The sequence below is a fragment of the Protomyctophum parallelum genome (genome assembly GCF_964188405.1).
Source record: "Protomyctophum parallelum genome assembly, chromosome: 22".
In the NCBI taxonomy this organism is placed as follows: Eukaryota; Metazoa; Chordata; class Actinopteri; order Myctophiformes; family Myctophidae; genus Protomyctophum; species Protomyctophum parallelum.
In genome coordinates, this window is record NC_139714.1 from 38310334 (window position 1) to 38328654 (window position 18321).

Below are 18321 nucleotides of genomic sequence, written 5' to 3' on the forward strand. Positions count from 1 at the left end.
ACAGCACCAACACACCCATACCTGCATTTAGGTTTAGGGTTAAGTACAACATCTCCACTGAGGTGAACCTGAGGTTTAGGTAGCTATACAGTCAGATTTAATTTTAAGGTTAAAATCAACAAGCCTTGTAGCTCCGCCCGAAGGACAACCGTTGCTGTTCTTCTCCATGGAAAGATGATTGTAGACGGTAGAACTCATGAGGTCATGGCGCCACACTTACTCCTACAGTGAAATGGTTCTCAGTGTGGGGTCCGGGCATGATTGATACTCGACCCTTACAGGTCCAAATGGACCTATAAGGGTCCACTCTCAGAGTTATGCGCATCCATGGTCTTATGCCTGCCAAGATGGGGGTCCTTGACATTTCAAAAGAAAGTTTAGAATCACTGACCTCGTGGGTAGAATGCTTAGACAGATGACACTTTGGACACACGGCTTATCTCACAATTATTTGACAGGTCAAATGTCAAATGACCTATAATAGCGCTGCTAGACTGTCTGACACTACAGGACTTCCAACACAAATCTTTTCCTCTATGAGCTCTGATCTCGTATTATGATTTATTCACATTTGGAGCTTATACGTGTAAGGATTTAGTGCGAGATTGTTTGGTTCGGTGGCGATGCAGACGGAGAGCTCTGTCCTCCTGTGGTCCCAGTCATTAAAGAAGCTTCTTTAAGTGGAAGCTTCCTCAGTTATTTTTAGACGATCTACAAGCTGACAAGACAACGCATTGCGTTGGGATGCGAGGGTTCATGTGGTTAGTTATACTGAAATATACAGGGGGTACAGAGCCTAGACCTAGACTCCTAGAGGGTCATAGTAGTACAGTATATCGTCGCTGTCGCGTGGAAACCTCCTAATGTGCAATACTGTTACTTTTCAGTATTCAAATTCTAAAAAAAGCAAAAGTTGCAGATAAATGAGCTCAAAACATGTGGCTTCTCCAGCTTGTGGATCTGCTCCGTTTGAAGCTTTTGTGTGACGCTGTAGTATGATCAAGTAGGCGGGCGTTAATTTGCGGGGAGAAAGAAAAAAGCCCACAAAAAAGTTAGAATATGCCCGACAGCAACAATATACTACACACACTGTAAGTCTAGCAGTTCGTATGACACCATGTTCACATGACGGACACCTCCACTACTGCCGCTATAGCACCCCTGAAAGCTCTTCTGTACTTGGAAATCCACCTTTAGCTCAACTCTGTTTAGATGGAAGTCATGAGACATAAAGAAAAAATTAAGATACATCATATTCTTCAAGATTGTGCAATGAAGTGCGAACTTAGCTTTAAAATATAATTCATGTTAATGAATCAGCACTAAAACACATCACACCTCAACAAGTATAGAAGGATCATTTATGGCTTCTACATTAAAATTAATGATTTCCATTTGAAAGTAGATGAACCACAAGGGATTCTAAACAACAAATATTATTGTATGACATACTTTTGCCACACAGAAATAAAGTATTAACATTTTTAAAGGGGAGGACCATTGTTGATATTTTCTCAAACGACACTCAACGCTGTAAGGATTCTTTTCCTCTTTCGGTTACCATTCATGTCGGATCAAATCATGTCGCATTGCATTCAGAGATTGTAGATCGACTATTTTTGGCGTGCGACACCAGAGTCCAATGGAGTATTTAAGCAGTGCACTGTGTATACTCATATAGTAGTAACTCATTTTGAAGCAGCAGGCATCTCACTTCTTTTCCTTCCAGCTCTAGACAACATGTACTTAAGAATGCCCTTTAGTCGCCCCAATGCATTTCCAATGGGAGTCACATGGTTTGACACAACATTTGTGTTGTATGAGGGGGAGGGGGGCAGTCGAAACACAGCCGAAAGCTGTATCAAACCATGTGACTTCCATTGGAAATGCATTGGGGCGGCCATGACACTTACTGTACATCTTGCCTACATCTAGCATGCATCCATGTTGTATGCTAGATAGAAAGGTGTGAGTGAGGCCCTAGAATGTTCATTGCACTCACCAGTGTTGGAAAAAGTATTAAGTAAAAAGTATAAAGTAAAATGACCAAAGTACTAAAAAATGTCTTTGTCTTGAAACTTGTAGATTGGCTATTTTTTAATTGATGCGTTAATTGGTTAATGTTTATTTTTTATTTATTTTTATCATAATATGAAACTTCACATAATTGTTGTGGAGTAAAAACAAAAAGTACACTATTGGCGTCTGACATAATGGAGTAGAAGTAGAATACAAGTACCTATAAGTAAATGTACTTGGTTACCTTCCACCACTACTAAGCTGTCCAATCAGCAGCTAGTTAGAGCAGGGAAAGCAGGTGAGTGCATTTAACAGAACTTGTGGAAGAAGAGGAAGTTGCGGCCATGTTTCCATCAGAGTTTGGAAGCACTCGTTTTCAGTAAAGCGACGTCCTGCTGCCTCCTGCATCATGTGCTAATTCAAAGCAGGACAGTTGAGTGATGTCTGACGAGCGCTTCCAAACTCCAGCACTTGGAAAAAGAATCACCTGCAAGGACACAAAGTATAGCTCATAACATGTATACAGTGGATTTTTATGAAACAAACACTTTGAGTGACAGAAAGAGGATAATTCAAGCTTTCCGTACAGCTGCAATGTTGGTGAGTTTGACGTTGTGTAATACAATCAGACAGGACTTTTTCTGTTTGAATGAATGGGCTGTCTATGGGAAGTTAGCACCTAGGTAGCACCTTGCCATTAACTTATATGGTAAGATGGCCGCATATGGAGAATAGCACGGCAGGCAGGCGGTGACAGAAGCATGTTGCAGTGAAACTGGGCGCGCCCGCTGCATCCCACATAATTATGCAAAAACAATGCAATAACTTGGACAGGATGGTAAATAACTGTGGAGGAGATCAGAGCAGAAGTGGCGATGTTCTAGAGCAGTGGTTTTCATCCAGTGGTCCTGGGACCACCAGTGCTCCTTGAGGGGTTTCCAGGTGGTCCCCAGCTAAATGATGCGAGTGTTGGTAACCAAAGATCTTTAACTCTTGAGAGTGTGAAATGAAACCAAATGGACCCTTACAGGTCCATCCTACCTAATGCTGCTGGGTTTCTATCCTACCAGGACCTCTAGTATTGCTGGTTTTTATACAGTATCCTACCTGCAGGACCTCCAGTTTTGTTCATACCAGAACACCAATACTGGTGGTTTCATATCCTATCCTCTCAGAATTCCTACTATTGCTGGTTTACTATCATATCGGTATGGAATGATTTGTGTTGATTGGAGCAAATGAGACTGATTATTGGGTGACCAATGCAGCTATTACTGCTGGTTTTCTATATACCAGAACCCACAGTACTGCCGGTATTAAGACATTATTGTTTAGCGAGCAGAATTGGGAACCATATGTCAAGAACTATACAGTCCAGTTAAATAGTACAAAGACAAGAGTGTACCCAATTATGTTCTTCATATTGTGAGCCGTGAGCAGACCCAAATAAATGTAGCTGGTTGTCTCGCGTGGCTATAACTTTAACCCGGACCAGCGCAGTCCCAGTGGTGTTTCATATGGCTTCAGTCCTACACTGGAAGTGGGCTAGTATGTTTCATTATAGTGTGTTTACAGGTCAGTCTGGAGTCCCAATGACACGCTGACAACGTATAGTCGCCTGTGGGAAACGATGCATCTAGAAGAGGAGCCACGGGTGAAACGGGTATTTCAGATGACAGGGGAGGATTCATGAATGTTATGGAAGAGTTATGGGATTGTGACGGTTTGGTACATTATTTGTTTCGCTGCGTTTGTTTTGCAGAAGGGTTTTCAGACGGTAACATTGTGTATCCAAGTTACTGATGATGTTTTATGTGCACCGGCGTCTCTCCAGGGATGTAGGCCTACTATTGATCGTACATAAGTTATTGTATCTTGTCTCACCTCTAGCCAATGATTGTATATTATATAGGAATATATATACACACACATGCACACACACACACGGTTATAAAAGACCGAATGGAATGTATTTAGTGAGATAAAATCTTGATTATGAAGATATAGTATGGTTAAAGTTATATTGATATTTATATTAAAGTTATATTGATATTTACTGAGGAGATTAAACCGCATTTCAGTTGGTGACATTAGAGCATTCCATAAATACAGCCCTTAAAAATAACTATTTGACAAAATGCTTTTAACTCCAGGTCAGTAGGTTATACCTGGGCTCATAGGAAGCCTTAGCTATGTTTCACCAGTTTCAATTGAGTACGGGCCTCCACCCTCAGGGGGGCCTCCGAGCTCCAACTGAACGGCAGGCGTCAGTCAACTCTTGGCTCTCTCTATCGCTATCTCGCTCACTCACTTCCTCGCTCTCTCCCACAATGTTAAGTTACACCTATTTTATGTTAACCTGTATTGTGCAGCATTGGGAGGTAAAGGGGAGACACTTTAATTGTGAAGGGACGACAGGATGAGGAGAGGTGTTGTTGTTGCTAATTGTCGAGAGTAATGGTTGTGTGTGTGTGTGTGTGTGTGTGTGTGTGTGTGTGTGTGTGTGTGTGATATTGAACAGTCAAACTATTTGTATCAATACGGCTGTATCAACAGAATAATTATGTCATAGGTATATATGGGGGCCTCATATTTGGTCTTGAAACGGGCCTCCAGATTCCTAAGGACGCCCCTGCATGCTAACCAAAGCATCTTAGCTGTAGAACCAATGATAGAATGGATACATTTTAATGCTCAGTGGTACAGGAAATGGCTGGAATGTTGGTTCTGTGTATCACTGGTTTAATGAATAATCATTGTTTACCTGTTCTTCTTTTCCTTTTTTTTGGTGCACCTTACATTTAGTCCTAAAGTTGACCAATTAAATACCATAGTAATGTTGATTGTTATTAAGCAATGTTTGATGATGTCCTTGTTAATGTCCATTATTTATTCTGCTTTTGTGAACTTAACACCGGTTAGCTACAGCTACGAGGGAAAATGTAGTCGTTTCCTCTACTTGACACTATAGCTGCTGAGTCGTTAGTTAATTGACCAGCCATTGGTTACAGCAGAATTTCTGGTCTCTCTTTTTTTGGTGGGAACAAATCCGATAAAGCAGCCAACAAGAATTAACTACTTAAAGCCCCAAGGCTTGGTAAACTGGATTTTTTTTCCATCTCTTCGACAAAAATGGCCAATTTCACTTTGCCATTTGATCCAAACAGAATCAGATGGCTCTGTTTCTGTATGTGGTCGTATAGTTCTAACATGCTTTAACATGCCAAACAGAATCAGATGGTTCTGTTTCTGTATGTGGTCGTATAGTTCTAACATGCTTTAGTGAAACCTGCAGTTGAGAGGAATTGAAGGACAAACCAGTAAACTCCCTGGTGTAGATATTTGTAGCTCTGAGACACATGCCTTCCTTTCTCATATATTGTGTGTGTGTGTGTGTGTGTGTGTGTTGTGTGTGTGTGTGTGTGTGTGTGTGTGTGTGTGTGTGTGTGTGTGTGTGTGTGTGTGTGTGTGTGTGTGCGTGTGCGTGCACACGTGTGTGTGCGCACACCTCTGCACAACACTGTTTTTGGCACTATTATACATATCTAACAAAATAAACTCTGGTTTATCAAGGACTCTCTATGCTTAAAAGATAATATGTAGCTTTTATTTATTTATTTTCTTCCAGAGAAGGGTTCAGATGACTTGAAACATCCTTTTTTAGATAATTTCCAGATGCAGATAAGTAAGTCATATAGTTGAGTAGTTGTGTACATTTAGAGACCCAGGTCAGTTTTATAAGGCTGTGCTCATTCATCATAATTGCATAAAGGTATAATCTATGTATTTTTTATCAATTATATTATTTGTACGATATATTATGTAGAATTGAGTGACTTCGGGGTGTATTCTTAACCCCCACAAATAGTTTGACTACAGAGAGAATCCCTTTCAGTTTCCTCCGCCATATCTACCATAGAGCAACATTATTATATATTCTTGTAAGCCAAATACTTTATCGATCACTTGATCCTGACACACATATTTTAATATATAGATTTTATTTTTTTCTAGGCACAATTGACATGATATTGTATTAGTAAAGATTTTGAATTCCCTTAATTTGGTTTGCTTGGAGGAAACAGTGTTGTTGTGGGTTATACTTATCGTCGTCGTATAGACGGATGGAAAATGGAGATGACATAATTATACATGTTCAAAATGTTTGGTATCTGAAGATAACCTAATATAGAAACTATCTAATCTCATAAGATTATAAATGGATGGAGGTGTGATCTTATAATGGGAGTATTTTATTTCAACAAAATTAATATCATAAAGAAAGGAGGTGAGTTTTGTTGTGAGTTGAATGGAATTCGATTTAGGAAACTATTTGAGGAAGGGTATAGCGTTGGTTTTGACCAATATTTTAATGTTATTTAAGTTTAGAATGCAATATAGATACGGTTCCTTTTGGTTTGGGCATTTGTCTGTGATTTCTGCCTGTACATAAATGGTGTACACTGAAGACTAAACTTTGATAAGATTAGATTAGTCTGATCGATAATAATATAATTTAAGATCAAGTTCATACCGGGATGTAAGAGAAGCGTAACAGTATAGAGCAGAGGAAAGACTTTTATCAAGATACACGTCAAACAGAAAACTGATCCGTTTCTGTAGATGCATGTACAGTAATGAAGATTTGTCATCATTCACACATGCACAGTGCATTATTCTACCGTATATTGTATCAAAATTGAAAAATATTTTAAAGAAAAATGGCTATACGGTAACATCCTCATAGTCGACTGTCCATTTTGGGTTACATTTGTAATGGGAGTCTATCCTGGTTTCACAATGCGCTAGTCGCTAGACCCCTGGGAGATGGGAGTCCATCCTGGTTTCACAATGCGCTATAGTCGCTAGACCTCCTGGGAGATGGATTGCTGAGGTGGAGCACAACACCTACCATTAGCTCCCAGTACTTACCGCGGTAACAGGACAACTCGCCCCTTTTCTGTTTTCCTCCCGGAATCGTCCCCAGTGAGGGGTGGGAGAGGCTGGACGGCAGACAGCTGGACTTTGAATATCTTTAACTATAAACTTTCACGACAGAACAGCCCAAGTACAAATATAATTTATGAAAAGGCTACAGTGAAGTCGGTTCACGGAAGTTGTTGTAGGCTATGTGGGGATTATCTGACGAGGTACCATTGAGTGGGAAAAACCTTACATTATACTAAATGATACAAAATTGTTTATAGGGTCAATATAAGTAAAATGATAATGCCTTTCAGAATACAAACTGCCAATAGTATATATTACAAGTTATCCCTCTCACTGGGGAAAATTCCGGGAGGAAAAACGGGCAAGTCGCACAACTTCAAGCCGTGCTCCTCATAACTCTCCCCCTGGTGTCCCAATTTTGGCATTGACATTTTCAACATTCAAAGTTTATCAAAACTAGCAAATCTTCAAGCTCACCACGTGTCGCGGTGCAACGCCTTGTGAGCTTGTAAGTCTGCTATAGTTTTGAATCTTATTTTGTATTCCTCCTCTGAAGTCACTGTTGTATTTCAAATGGGAATAAGGTGAGCCCAGACATGAAGCACATGATGATTATTTTAACTGCCTGTCCAGTATCTTCAAGTCAAACACCGCGGCCATTGTTGTACCGCAGCCTCTCCATTGTTGTACCTGCAGCCTCTCCATTGTTGTACCGCAGCCTCTCCATTGTGGACCGGCAGCCATTGTTGTACCAGCAGCCTCTCCATTGTTGTACCGCAGCCTCTCCATTGTGGACCGGCAGCCATTGTTGTACCGCAGCCTCTCCATTGTTGTACCTGCAGCCTCTCCATTGTTGTACCTGCAGCCTCTCCATTGTGGACCGGCAGCCATTGTTGTACCGGCAGCCTCTCCATTGTAGACCGACAGCCATTGTTGTACCAGCAGCCTCTCCATTGTAGACCGGCAGCCATTGTTGTACCAGCAGCCTCTCCATTGTTGTACCGCAGCCTCTCCATTGTTGTACCGCAGCCTCTCCATTGTGGACCGGCAGCCATTGTTGTACCGCAGCCTCTCCATTGTGGACCGGCAGCCATTGTTGTACCGCATCCTCTCCATTGTGGACCGGCATTTCCCATTATTTTGTCACGATGCGACTTAACAAACCCTCAGCGGAGATCCCGTTTTATTAGCTATAGAAATATTTTAACGACTTTCAGACCTACAGTATGACATCCCTCTGTTGGGCATGTCATTATAGGTGGAATTAAAAATAAATAGCAATTCTAGGTCAGGTATTTTTGCTACTTTTGTGCAACACTGTCATACAGAAAAGTATCAAATATGGTATTTATTTATTAAAAACAATAAATCATTAAAGGCTATATGGAGATACAAGGTTTCTGCCCAAACAGCGACAATATGCAGTAAGCCGATACTATGGAGCATTTCAGTTGGCTTATACGATCATACATTCATATACCGAGTTAACAGCAGAGCCATTTAAGTCCAAAGCTCGATACTAATTCAATTCATTTATTATTAATTTATTAACATGTTTGTGGGTTTGGTTTATCAAAGGAAAACTGACAGGACTCTTTCTTTTAACCTTTCTTTGTTTGCTTTTTAAGAAATATCCAAACTATTTGCGGGAGGGTGGGGGTGTATTTTTTTGGGAGAGAGATACCCACAGCAGAGACCAACAAACGTATATTTGTTATATTATTACTTAGTAGTGGCGCTACTGTTAAATGTAGTATTTAATAATAACAGCACTATTTATATACGGTCAGAAAATGAACTAGAGGTGTTATCATTGTGCTTTACGGTAGCTTTGGAGACAGCTAGGTGGCCATTTTGTAATGACCAGAGTTCATTTCACTTGAAGCCGCTGCGGTTCTTCTCCTGCAGTCGGGTTCTGGGGGCCAACCGGGAGTCCAAATGGACCCTTATTACGGTTCTGGGTGGAACACTCTCAGAGTTACATTAACACTGAGGATTTTGACAGTATAGTTCAGTGATTCTCAACCTTTTTTCATTTCAAGGACCCCCCCGGTTTGATATGCATTTGTCCACGGACGCAAACCCCGATCTACACTGTAACGTTAATTTAACTCTGAGAGTGTACAAATGGAACCGACTGGACCCGTCCATTTGTACACTCAGAGTTATGGACTGTCGGTGTTCCAATCGGACCCCTGGTGGTCCCCGGGCCAGACATTGACAAAAGGTGCGTTAACGAGCCACTTCAGCTGCTTTGACCATGCAAGGGATCCCATTGGTTGTGAGGTTGCTATAGTAACACTGGCCCAGCCTCATTTTTGGTTTCCTCGGTTACCTCGTCTCCTCGGTGATGACTCACCGTTGGCACGCCCCTTTTTCCCTTCTTATTTTTTATTTTTTTGCTTTGAAAAAATGTAAAAATAAAATAAAAATCCTTTCTTTTTATTCCTGTTTTGTCATTTTAGGGAAAGGGATACGGATGAAATAAACCAGAATATTAATTCAATCACTTTTTCTACTCCTATTTTCAATAAAAAGTGAACTAAAAAAACACACAAAAAGTTGATTTGTAAATAGGTGATGTACAGTTTGTATCTGTAACTTGTCAGTCTGTCCTTGGTGGCAGAGTCTGTCTTGCTTATAAACGCACGCTACCAGTAAATAAATAAAAGACATGGAAAAAGTATATATAGACTGTATGGTCCCTTGAAAGCAAGTTTTAAATTAATCTCTGATGTATATTCCTGTAACATTGCATTTTTATCTGAGGAATGATGTTATTAAAAAATTGCAAATAAATTGCATTTCCTACAGTTATTGTATGATGTTATTTATTGATTTATGTTTGTCTACCTACATTTTAACTGTACAAATCTTGTATGGGGCTCCCTGGCATATAGGCTGGTACAATATCTTTTGGCCTGTGGCCAACGAATTTGGGGGTCCTTTTGACATGAAGCCATTTGAGAATCACTGCGCTACGGTACTGTATGTCAAATAATATTGAATATTGGTGACATTAATGATTATTACAATAATTTTAGGCGAGGATTGGAGAAGAGATCCAGTGAAACTAAGACAAGTCATTTTATGCTTGATTGTGTATGGGTGTCGCACTCTGAAATCAATATATACAAGCTCACAATGTTAACCCATTTTGGGTGGGAACCCCTTTTGGTGTTGTATTGAAAAATAGCAGATCTACAAACTCATAGCGCGCCACTCGACGAGCTTGTAGGTCTGCTATTCTCTTTTTTTTATCGTGACAATGTGGTACAAATAGTGTAGAATGTATACCAGTGCTTCTCAATTCGGGGTCCGTGGACACCCCGGGGCCCTTGGGGGATTTCCAGGGGGTCCCCAGTAAAAGTAGGTAATGCAACATCACAATGGTTTGTGTGGAAGAGTGGAAGACATTGAGTTGTTAAATTTGATTCATCAAATGGTTTCAAAGTTTAAAATTATTCAGTGAAGCAATGGCTCCCCCTAGTGGCCTAACTCTTGTGCAGCATTTATTATTACTGCCTGTGTGTGTGTCACGTGGTTCCACAGCGCAGTATGTTGAGTTATTTTGGTAGGAACCAAAGTTCTCTAAGGCAGAAGGAACCCTGTCCGTGGATCTGTGTTTAGATCGCTCGTTTCCACCATACATTGATCAGCGTTACACAAAAACAAGAAGGTGAGAGAGCTCCGTTGAAAACGACACAGTTTGTACTTTATGTCATTATATATGAATTTCCACTCTTTGTTCCATTTTGATTGATTGAAATATTTATTAACAGTTTGTAGAATTACAGTACATTTAAAGCACAAACTCAATACAAAGACTGTTAACTGTGAGTGGACGACCCAATTAAGCATTACACTTGTTTACAACAGGGTCCACATTGTTCAATTCATCAAAACATTTAGAGACATACAAATAGACACTTCTATATAGTTAAAGAACAGAACAGGAATTCATCATATAGGAAGCAAAAAGGGAAAATATACATATACAGTGAGGGGAAAGGGGGGGGGGGATTCAGATTTTACAGAGGCCAGTTTTGAATTGCAGCCGTCCGTAGGTGCCCTTTGAGAGCAGTTTTGAAGGAGTCAAGGGATTCACATGTCTTAATGACTGTTGGTAGGGCGTTCCACCCTAAGCCATCCCAGCCTGTCAAAGTGGGCAGGGGTGAGGTGAGGTGGGTTCGGGGGGTGAGGCCAACTAGGAACCTGACCAGTTTGTTTTGGGAGGTCAGGAGCCTTGTTTTAAGGGCCTTTGAGGTGCTGTGGTACCAAGAGGTGAATGCACTTCTACCGAGTTCAGAGCTGAAGGTCTTTTCAACCTGCAGTTTGTTCCTGTCCGAGACCAGCAGTGCTGAGTCGTCTGCGAACAGGAACAAGTTGCAGTCACAAGCTGATCGTTAACATATTATTAGGAACAGTAAAGGCCCTAGTATGCTTCCTTGTGGGACGCCACAGCTCACTGGGAGGGGGGGGGGGGGGGGGACAGTGTTCCGTTCACCTCCACCATCTGTTCTCTCCCCTCCAGGTAGGATTGCATCCAGCTCACTGATGTGCTATTAAAATCAATAGCAGCTTGTTAACCAGTATGGAGTGGTTCACGGTGTCAAAAGCCTTTTGGAGGTCCAGCATGACCATGCCGCAGTATTTTCCAGCATCCACCTCGTGTTTGATGTGGTCGCTCAAATAGAGGAGGCATGTGTCAGTGGAGTGGGATGTTCTGAAACCAGATTGGTGTGTGTGTGTGTGTGTGTGTGTGGTGTGTACCGTATGCTGTCATATTATATGAATGTGTTTAAATGCCAGGAGCGAGTCCAGAGTATGATTGTGTAGACACAATATTTCTAACTTTGTTACACTTGTGTTAGTAAAACTGCAACATCTTAGCCCTAGAACGGCTCTTGTTGTTACATACAGTATAAACAAACAGTCAACAAGAAGGCCTGGGGAGTGATGGGGGGGGTGGACATGCCCATGGTCTTCCCAGCCACTCATCCAATTTGGTTTGCAATCTGCTTGTATTAAACAACGTTAAACTCACCAACATTGCAGCTGTAGTCCAAGCTTGAATTATCCTCTTTCAATCTGCCGAGCTTGTTTTTCATAAAAATCCAACGTAGAGATGTTATGACCTACTTTCTGTCAAGACATCCTCTGCACTCTGCAGGTGATTCTTTTTCTAAGTGTTGCAGTTTGGAAGCACTCGTTTTTGTTAACGGGTTGCGCTGCTGCCTCCTGCATTATGTGCAAATTCGAAACGGGTGGTACGCAGGGCCGTTCAGTGACATACGACGAGTGCTTCCAAACTCCAGCACAGAATCACAAAATCACCTGCACAGAATTTCTTGACAGAAAGTAGCTCATAACATGTCTACGGTGGATTTTTGGCCATATTGGACTTGCGCACCAAAATTGACCGAGTTGTCCATATAGGTTGTGATCCTACGGGGTCATGATATTATTTCTGGTGGACAACTTTGTACGTTATGACAAATGCAGGTTTCCTAAAAAAAAAAGTGGTTTGCCCCCTGGGTAGAGAGAGAGGGAAAAAAAGACATTCTGCAAAACTATTATCCCACTAGAAAGAAGTGGGAAAGCCCAAACTCTGCATGCAGGGCTGAATTAGGCCAATATCCTCAACTTCTAAATATATACCTCTATTCAATTTTGGAGCCATATTAAAATGAGTGACTCTGCCTGTTACCATCATAAAGCCCTTGCCAGCCAATTAAGAGTTAAAGATAGAACAAATTAGAAGCCCCCTCAGTCAACTGCTCCTGAGACTGACATCTTGTCTGACGTCACAAACCCCAGCCAGCCTCAGTGCAGCTACACCATATCACTCAGAACATTAGACCTAACCACATTATAACAAAGAAGATAAATACATCACTTATTATTGAAATTGGAGTGAACTTACAAAGTTACACAATCACAACACAACCTAGAAAAACATTTGGCCCTGCCTCTGTACCTCTGAGAGTGTCTGCCACTAGCAAATGAGGACGGCCCGTCCCTCCGGGCTATGGGATGTTGGCTGCTTAAGTTACCATGGTTGTTTAAGGTCAAAAGAGGCGGGGAGAGAGAGAGAGAGAGAGAGAGTTACACACAGATAGAGAGAAACCGAAACAAACAGACAAACAATGTCTACTACAGAGAAGCAGACAGACATTTTGTGTTTCTATGTCAATGGGAAAAAGGTAAGAAACACAAACTACTAAAGTATCAGCCAGTAATTTAAAAACAAGTTGCAACTAGCAGTAAAGTATCAGTCAGTGATTTAAACAAGGTTTCAACTAGCAGTAAAGTATCAGTCAGTGATTTAAACATCTTTCTACTAGCAGTAAAGTATCAGTCAGTGATTTAAACAAGGTTTCTACTAGCAGTAAAGTATCAGTCAGTGATTTAAACATCTTTCTACTAGCAGTAAAGTATCAGTCAGTGATTTAAACAGCTTTCTACTAGCAGTAAAGTATCAGTCAGTGATTTAAACAAGGTTTCAACTAGCAGTAAAGTATCAGTCAGTGATTTAAACAAGGTTTCAACTAGCAGTAAAGTATCAGTCAGTGATTTAAACAAGGTTTCTACTAGCAGTAAAGTATCAGTCAGTGATTTAAACAGCTTTCTACTAGCAGTAAAGTATCAGTCAGTGATTTAAACAGCTTTCTACTAGCAGTAAAGTATCAGTCAGTGATTTAAACAGCTTTCTACTAGCAGTAAAGTATCAGTCAGTGATTTAAACAGCTTTCTACTAGCAGTAAAGTATCAGTCAGTGATTTAAACATCTTTCTACTAGCAGTAAAGTATCAGTCAGTGATTTAAACAAGGTTTCAACTAGCAGTAAAGTATCAGTCAGTGATTTAAACAGCTTTCTACTAGCAGTAAAGTGTCAGTCAGTGATTTAAACAGCTTTCTACTAGCAGTAAGACTTACATTGAATTCATGCTGATTTAATTAGTTATGTCGGTGTGTTTAACCCATTGAAACCAGGAAAGCATCTGTGTCAACTCATCATAGATTTTAACTTTGGCTAAAATCAAACAGATCTACAAGCTGTAGGGCTATGCAAGCTTAGTTGTGCTGTGAGCTTGTACATCTGCTAGTGTGTAATGTGTAGGCCTATGTGCAGGGTGTTACCACTATGTTACAAGCCCGAAAAACCGCAACCAGTTAAAAACGTTCGCTAGTCTGAAAGAATATATATTCAAAGATTTGCACCACTTTTTCAAAGGGGTTCCCGTACTGAATCGGCTAAACCAAATTACACATTCACTCAAAAAAGGCAGTTCTGATTCTGAAATACTTTTTTTAATTTCTTTCTTTTACTTTTGAATTCTTTGAATTTCGGACTTATTTGTAACAGAGTTTTTCTATATTGCTGTATTGATACTTTTTTTTGTTGTTGACTTTTTGACTTTTTCCACCACTGCCCAAGGGTAAAATTAGTTACTACAGCCATTTGTTTTTTCAGAAATCCAGTTAGAAACAAATAAGTGGTGTACATAATAGCCTCAGGAACCAACAGTTCCCGAGCCATGTGGCCCAAAGGGCAGGAGTCTGTAGTGTTCCATTCATGTTGGACACTATGTTAGACTAGAGCAGGGGTTCATGTTGGACACTATGTTAGACTAGAGCAGGGGTTCATGTTGGACACTATGTTAGACTAGAGCAGGGGTTCATGTTGGACACTATGTTAGACTAGAGCAGGGGTTCATGTTGGACACTATGTTAGACTAGAGCAGGGGTTCATGTTGGACACTATGTTAGACTAGAGCAGGGGTTCATGTTGGACACTATGTTAGACTAGAGCAGGGGTTCATGTTGGACACTATGTTAGACTAGAGCAGGGGTTCATGTTGGACACTATGTTAGACTAGAGCAGGGGTTCATGTTGGACACTATGTTAGACTAGAGCAGGGGTTCATGTTGGACACTATGTTAGACTAGAGCAGGGGTTCATGTTGGACACTATGTTAGACTAGAGCAGGGGTTCATGTTGGACACTATGTTAGACTAGAGCAGGGGTTCATGTTGGACACTGTTAGACTAGCGCAGGGGTTAGGGTTAGGGGTTAGGGGTTAGGGGTCAGGGGTTCTAAACGTTTTTGGCTGGGCAGCCCCGAAAATGCTTTGGCGCTGTCTCGCGACCCCCTCCCCGCCCCCAATACAAACTGACTGCAAAAATAGCCTTAATAAATAGAGAAAATATATCATAAATGAATACTGAAACCGGATAATCATTAAGGAAAGTTTATGCATGCACTATGTGTACTATGTATTGTAAACTCTAATATCAGCCATTCAGTTGCAACCCCCCCAAACCCCCCCCCCCCCCTCGAGGGGTCGCGACCCATGGGTTCAGAACCCCTGGACTAGAGGATGTGTTCCATTCATGTTAGACACTTGTAGAATGTAGGATGTGTTCCATTCATGTTAGACACTATGTTGTAGGATGTGTTCCATTCATGTTAGACACTTGTAGAATGTAGGATGTGTTCCATTCATGTTAGACACTATGTTGTAGGATGTGTTCCATTCATGTTAGACACTATGTTGTAGGATGTGTTCCATTCATGTTAGACACTTGTAGAATGTAGGACGTGTTCCATTCATGTTAGACACTATGTTGTAGGATGTGTTCCATTCATGTTAGACACTTGTAGAATGTAGGATGTGTTCCATTCATGTTAGACACTTGTAGAATGTAGGATGTGTTCCATTCATGTTAGACACTTGTAGAATGTAGGATGTGTTCCATTCATGTTAGACACTATGTTGTAGGATGTGTTCACATTATTTAATTTATATTACGCACTATGTTGAAGTCAATCTCAGACCACACCTTGTGAGTTACACAGTGGTGGAAATGAACTAAGTGAATTTACTTTAGTACTGTACTTAAGTACCATTTAAGTACAGTGCCCCAAATATTCTACTTTTACTCCACTACATTTATTTGAAAAAACTTTAGTTGCTAACTAGCAACTAGCTGTATATTATTACTACTTTTACTCAAGTACATCCAGACTCCACAGGGTATTTCTACATTATTGATACTTTTAGGTACTTTTTCCACCAATGGTGATTTAATCAGTATCATTGGAAACGCCTGTGAAGGAAGGAAGCAGCCAATATGCCATGTACAGAGCCTATTGTCTTTAAAGAGCTGAGGATGACTGCCATTTAGTGTGTGTGTGTGTGTGTGTGTGTGTGTGTGTGTGTGTGTGTGTGTGTGCGTGTGCGTGTGCGTGTGCGTGTGCGTGTGCGTGTGCGTGTGCGTGTGCGTGTGCGTGTGCGTGTGCGTGTGCGTGTGCGTGCGTGCGTGCGTGCGTGCGTGCGTGCGTGCGTGCGCGACCCTTTCAGGTGACAGACCAGCATGTGGACCCAGAGACCACTCTACTCTCTTACCTCAGAGACAAATGTATCCTTGATTATCTTCGTCAGGCTGGGCGGCCCAATGCCGAGACTATGTTTGTGTGTGTGTGTGTTTGTGTGTGTGAGAGAGAGAGCTTGACCGAACACGACTCACTCACTGAATAACAAAATTAACCCATTCTGAACGGGCACCCATTTTGGTGTCAGCATCATGTCATGCTTTAGCTATTTAAAAATAGCAGATCTACAAGCTCATATCGCGCCACCGAGTGGCGCGATATGAGCTTGTAGGTCTGCTATTTTTTTTTAAATCGAAGGACGACTGACATTTTTTAGAATCTGATCTCAGGTCAGAATGGGTTCATCAGACCAGTGTGTGTCCGGCGGAAACCTCGTATGAATCTGATCTCAGGTCAGAATGGGTTAAGTAAAAACTTCTATAGACTGAGACTTAGGGAAACATTTTTCCTTTTATTTTATCATGCTCGTAAAGTGCTCTGTGCTCAAAGTGCAATTAAAAAGCAAACGACGTGTGAGAGAGAGAGCAGCTAATCTCAGGGATAGTTGCAGCGACGTGTAGAGAGTGTTGGAGGGGCAGGGGCTGAAATCCTGTAAGAGGGAACCTTTGGACAAACATTGTGAAAATAGCAGATCTACAAGCTCTCAACGTTGAGAGCTTGTAGATCCGCTGTTTTCGGGGTGCAACCCAGCACTCGTTAGAGCTAGTGGAGATGCAGTGTACGACATGGATTTCTAAACAAATTGTGTTCAACGCAAAAAAAAAAAATACTGTGTTCAAGAAGTTCAGGAGACTTCGAAAAACAAAAAAATCTCCTGAATGCTGCCTTCCGGCATGGCATTGAAAAGACTGGCATTTGCATTTCTAGGGGGGGGGATGCATAAAGGGGGGGGGGGGGGGGGGGGGGGGGGTAAGAAGACATAGAACATTTCTGTGCTGGCACGTTTCTGGGGGTGGGTGGTGGGTGCTTGGTCCTGGGCATAACAAAGCTCTACACCCAACGCATACCTTCCAGTGGGATGAGCTGCGTGGTAGGAGGAAAAAAGATAACCCAGCTCGGGGGGTGAGGGAGGGGGGGGGGGGGGGTGGAGGAAGGCGGCTGTGTGTAAAGACATGTGTGTCCATGGGATAGTTCGATGGGAAGTTCATTCTCATGTGTTTGTGTAAGTGTGTTCCCGCATATCTCCCCAAGGTCATGTCACGTTGCCTCAAGTCCTGCGTTATCATGGCGCGTTCAGTGGAAACCGAGCACGGCCCAGACGAAGACACAACAGGTGGGGGGGGGGAGGCAGAGGATTCTTTTCTTGCGCTGTCTCTTCTTGTGGAGATTGTCAATGGGGGGGGGGGGGGGGGAATCCAGATTCGGCAGAATGCCGCTGGGTCAAACTGCCGCGTCGGTGGAGCTTCATTTCCATCCACCAGCTGTCTAAAAACTCGGAAATGACGCAAAACACAGCTTCTTCTGTCCGCGCAATGGAATCTAAAGTGTGCTCACACCCTCACCGTGAAGCTGCACAGGCACTCCCTGAAGGTCAGCCCAGAACCTCTGCCCAAATGGATCACATTGTAGCACCGGCTTTTGCTACACAACATTTTTGTGATATTACTCCTACAGATTTTGTCCAAACATCATGATAATCGGAGCACATTATCGCTATGGTCATGTGATTAACATGAAAATCACCTGTGTTTAATGTTCTAGGGTTGAGACTCATCTATCCGACCTTTCATATCCGCTCCAGATCGGCTTACAAAGTTACACACACACACACACACACACACACACACACACACAGTGTTTGCCATCATCACAAAGTTTGACCCTTGACCCCTGTCTGTCAGTGCGTCTCACAGGAAGTAAATCTGGCTGTGGAGGAGGAGGCTGTGGAGCCTGCACTGTGATGATGTCACGCTATGATGTCATCACCAAGACCATCAGGTATCCTTTATACT

General features: G+C 41.8%; 1 protein-coding gene across 4 annotated transcripts in view; it reads left to right on the forward strand.

Annotated features, from left to right (window-relative positions):
- Positions 1-10641: 10641 nt before the first annotated feature.
- aox6 (aldehyde oxidase 6) overlaps positions 10642-18321 on the forward strand; it is a 42843-nt gene continuing 35163 nt past the window's right edge. For 3 of the 4 annotated variants that reach the window (XR_014568768.1, XR_014568769.1, XM_083757601.1), the window contains exons 1-3: positions 13067-13175; positions 16338-16395; positions 18211-18307. Coding sequence is in view for 2 of the 4 variants with exons in the window: in XM_083757601.1 (XP_083613727.1) it covers positions 13119-13175; positions 16338-16395; positions 18211-18307 (212 nt within the window). In the remaining 2 variants the exon portion in view is untranslated. Of the gene's footprint in view, positions 10649-13066; positions 13176-16337; positions 16396-18210; positions 18308-18321 lie in introns of those variants that run through there. The other variant, XM_083757602.1, reaches the window with a different exon arrangement.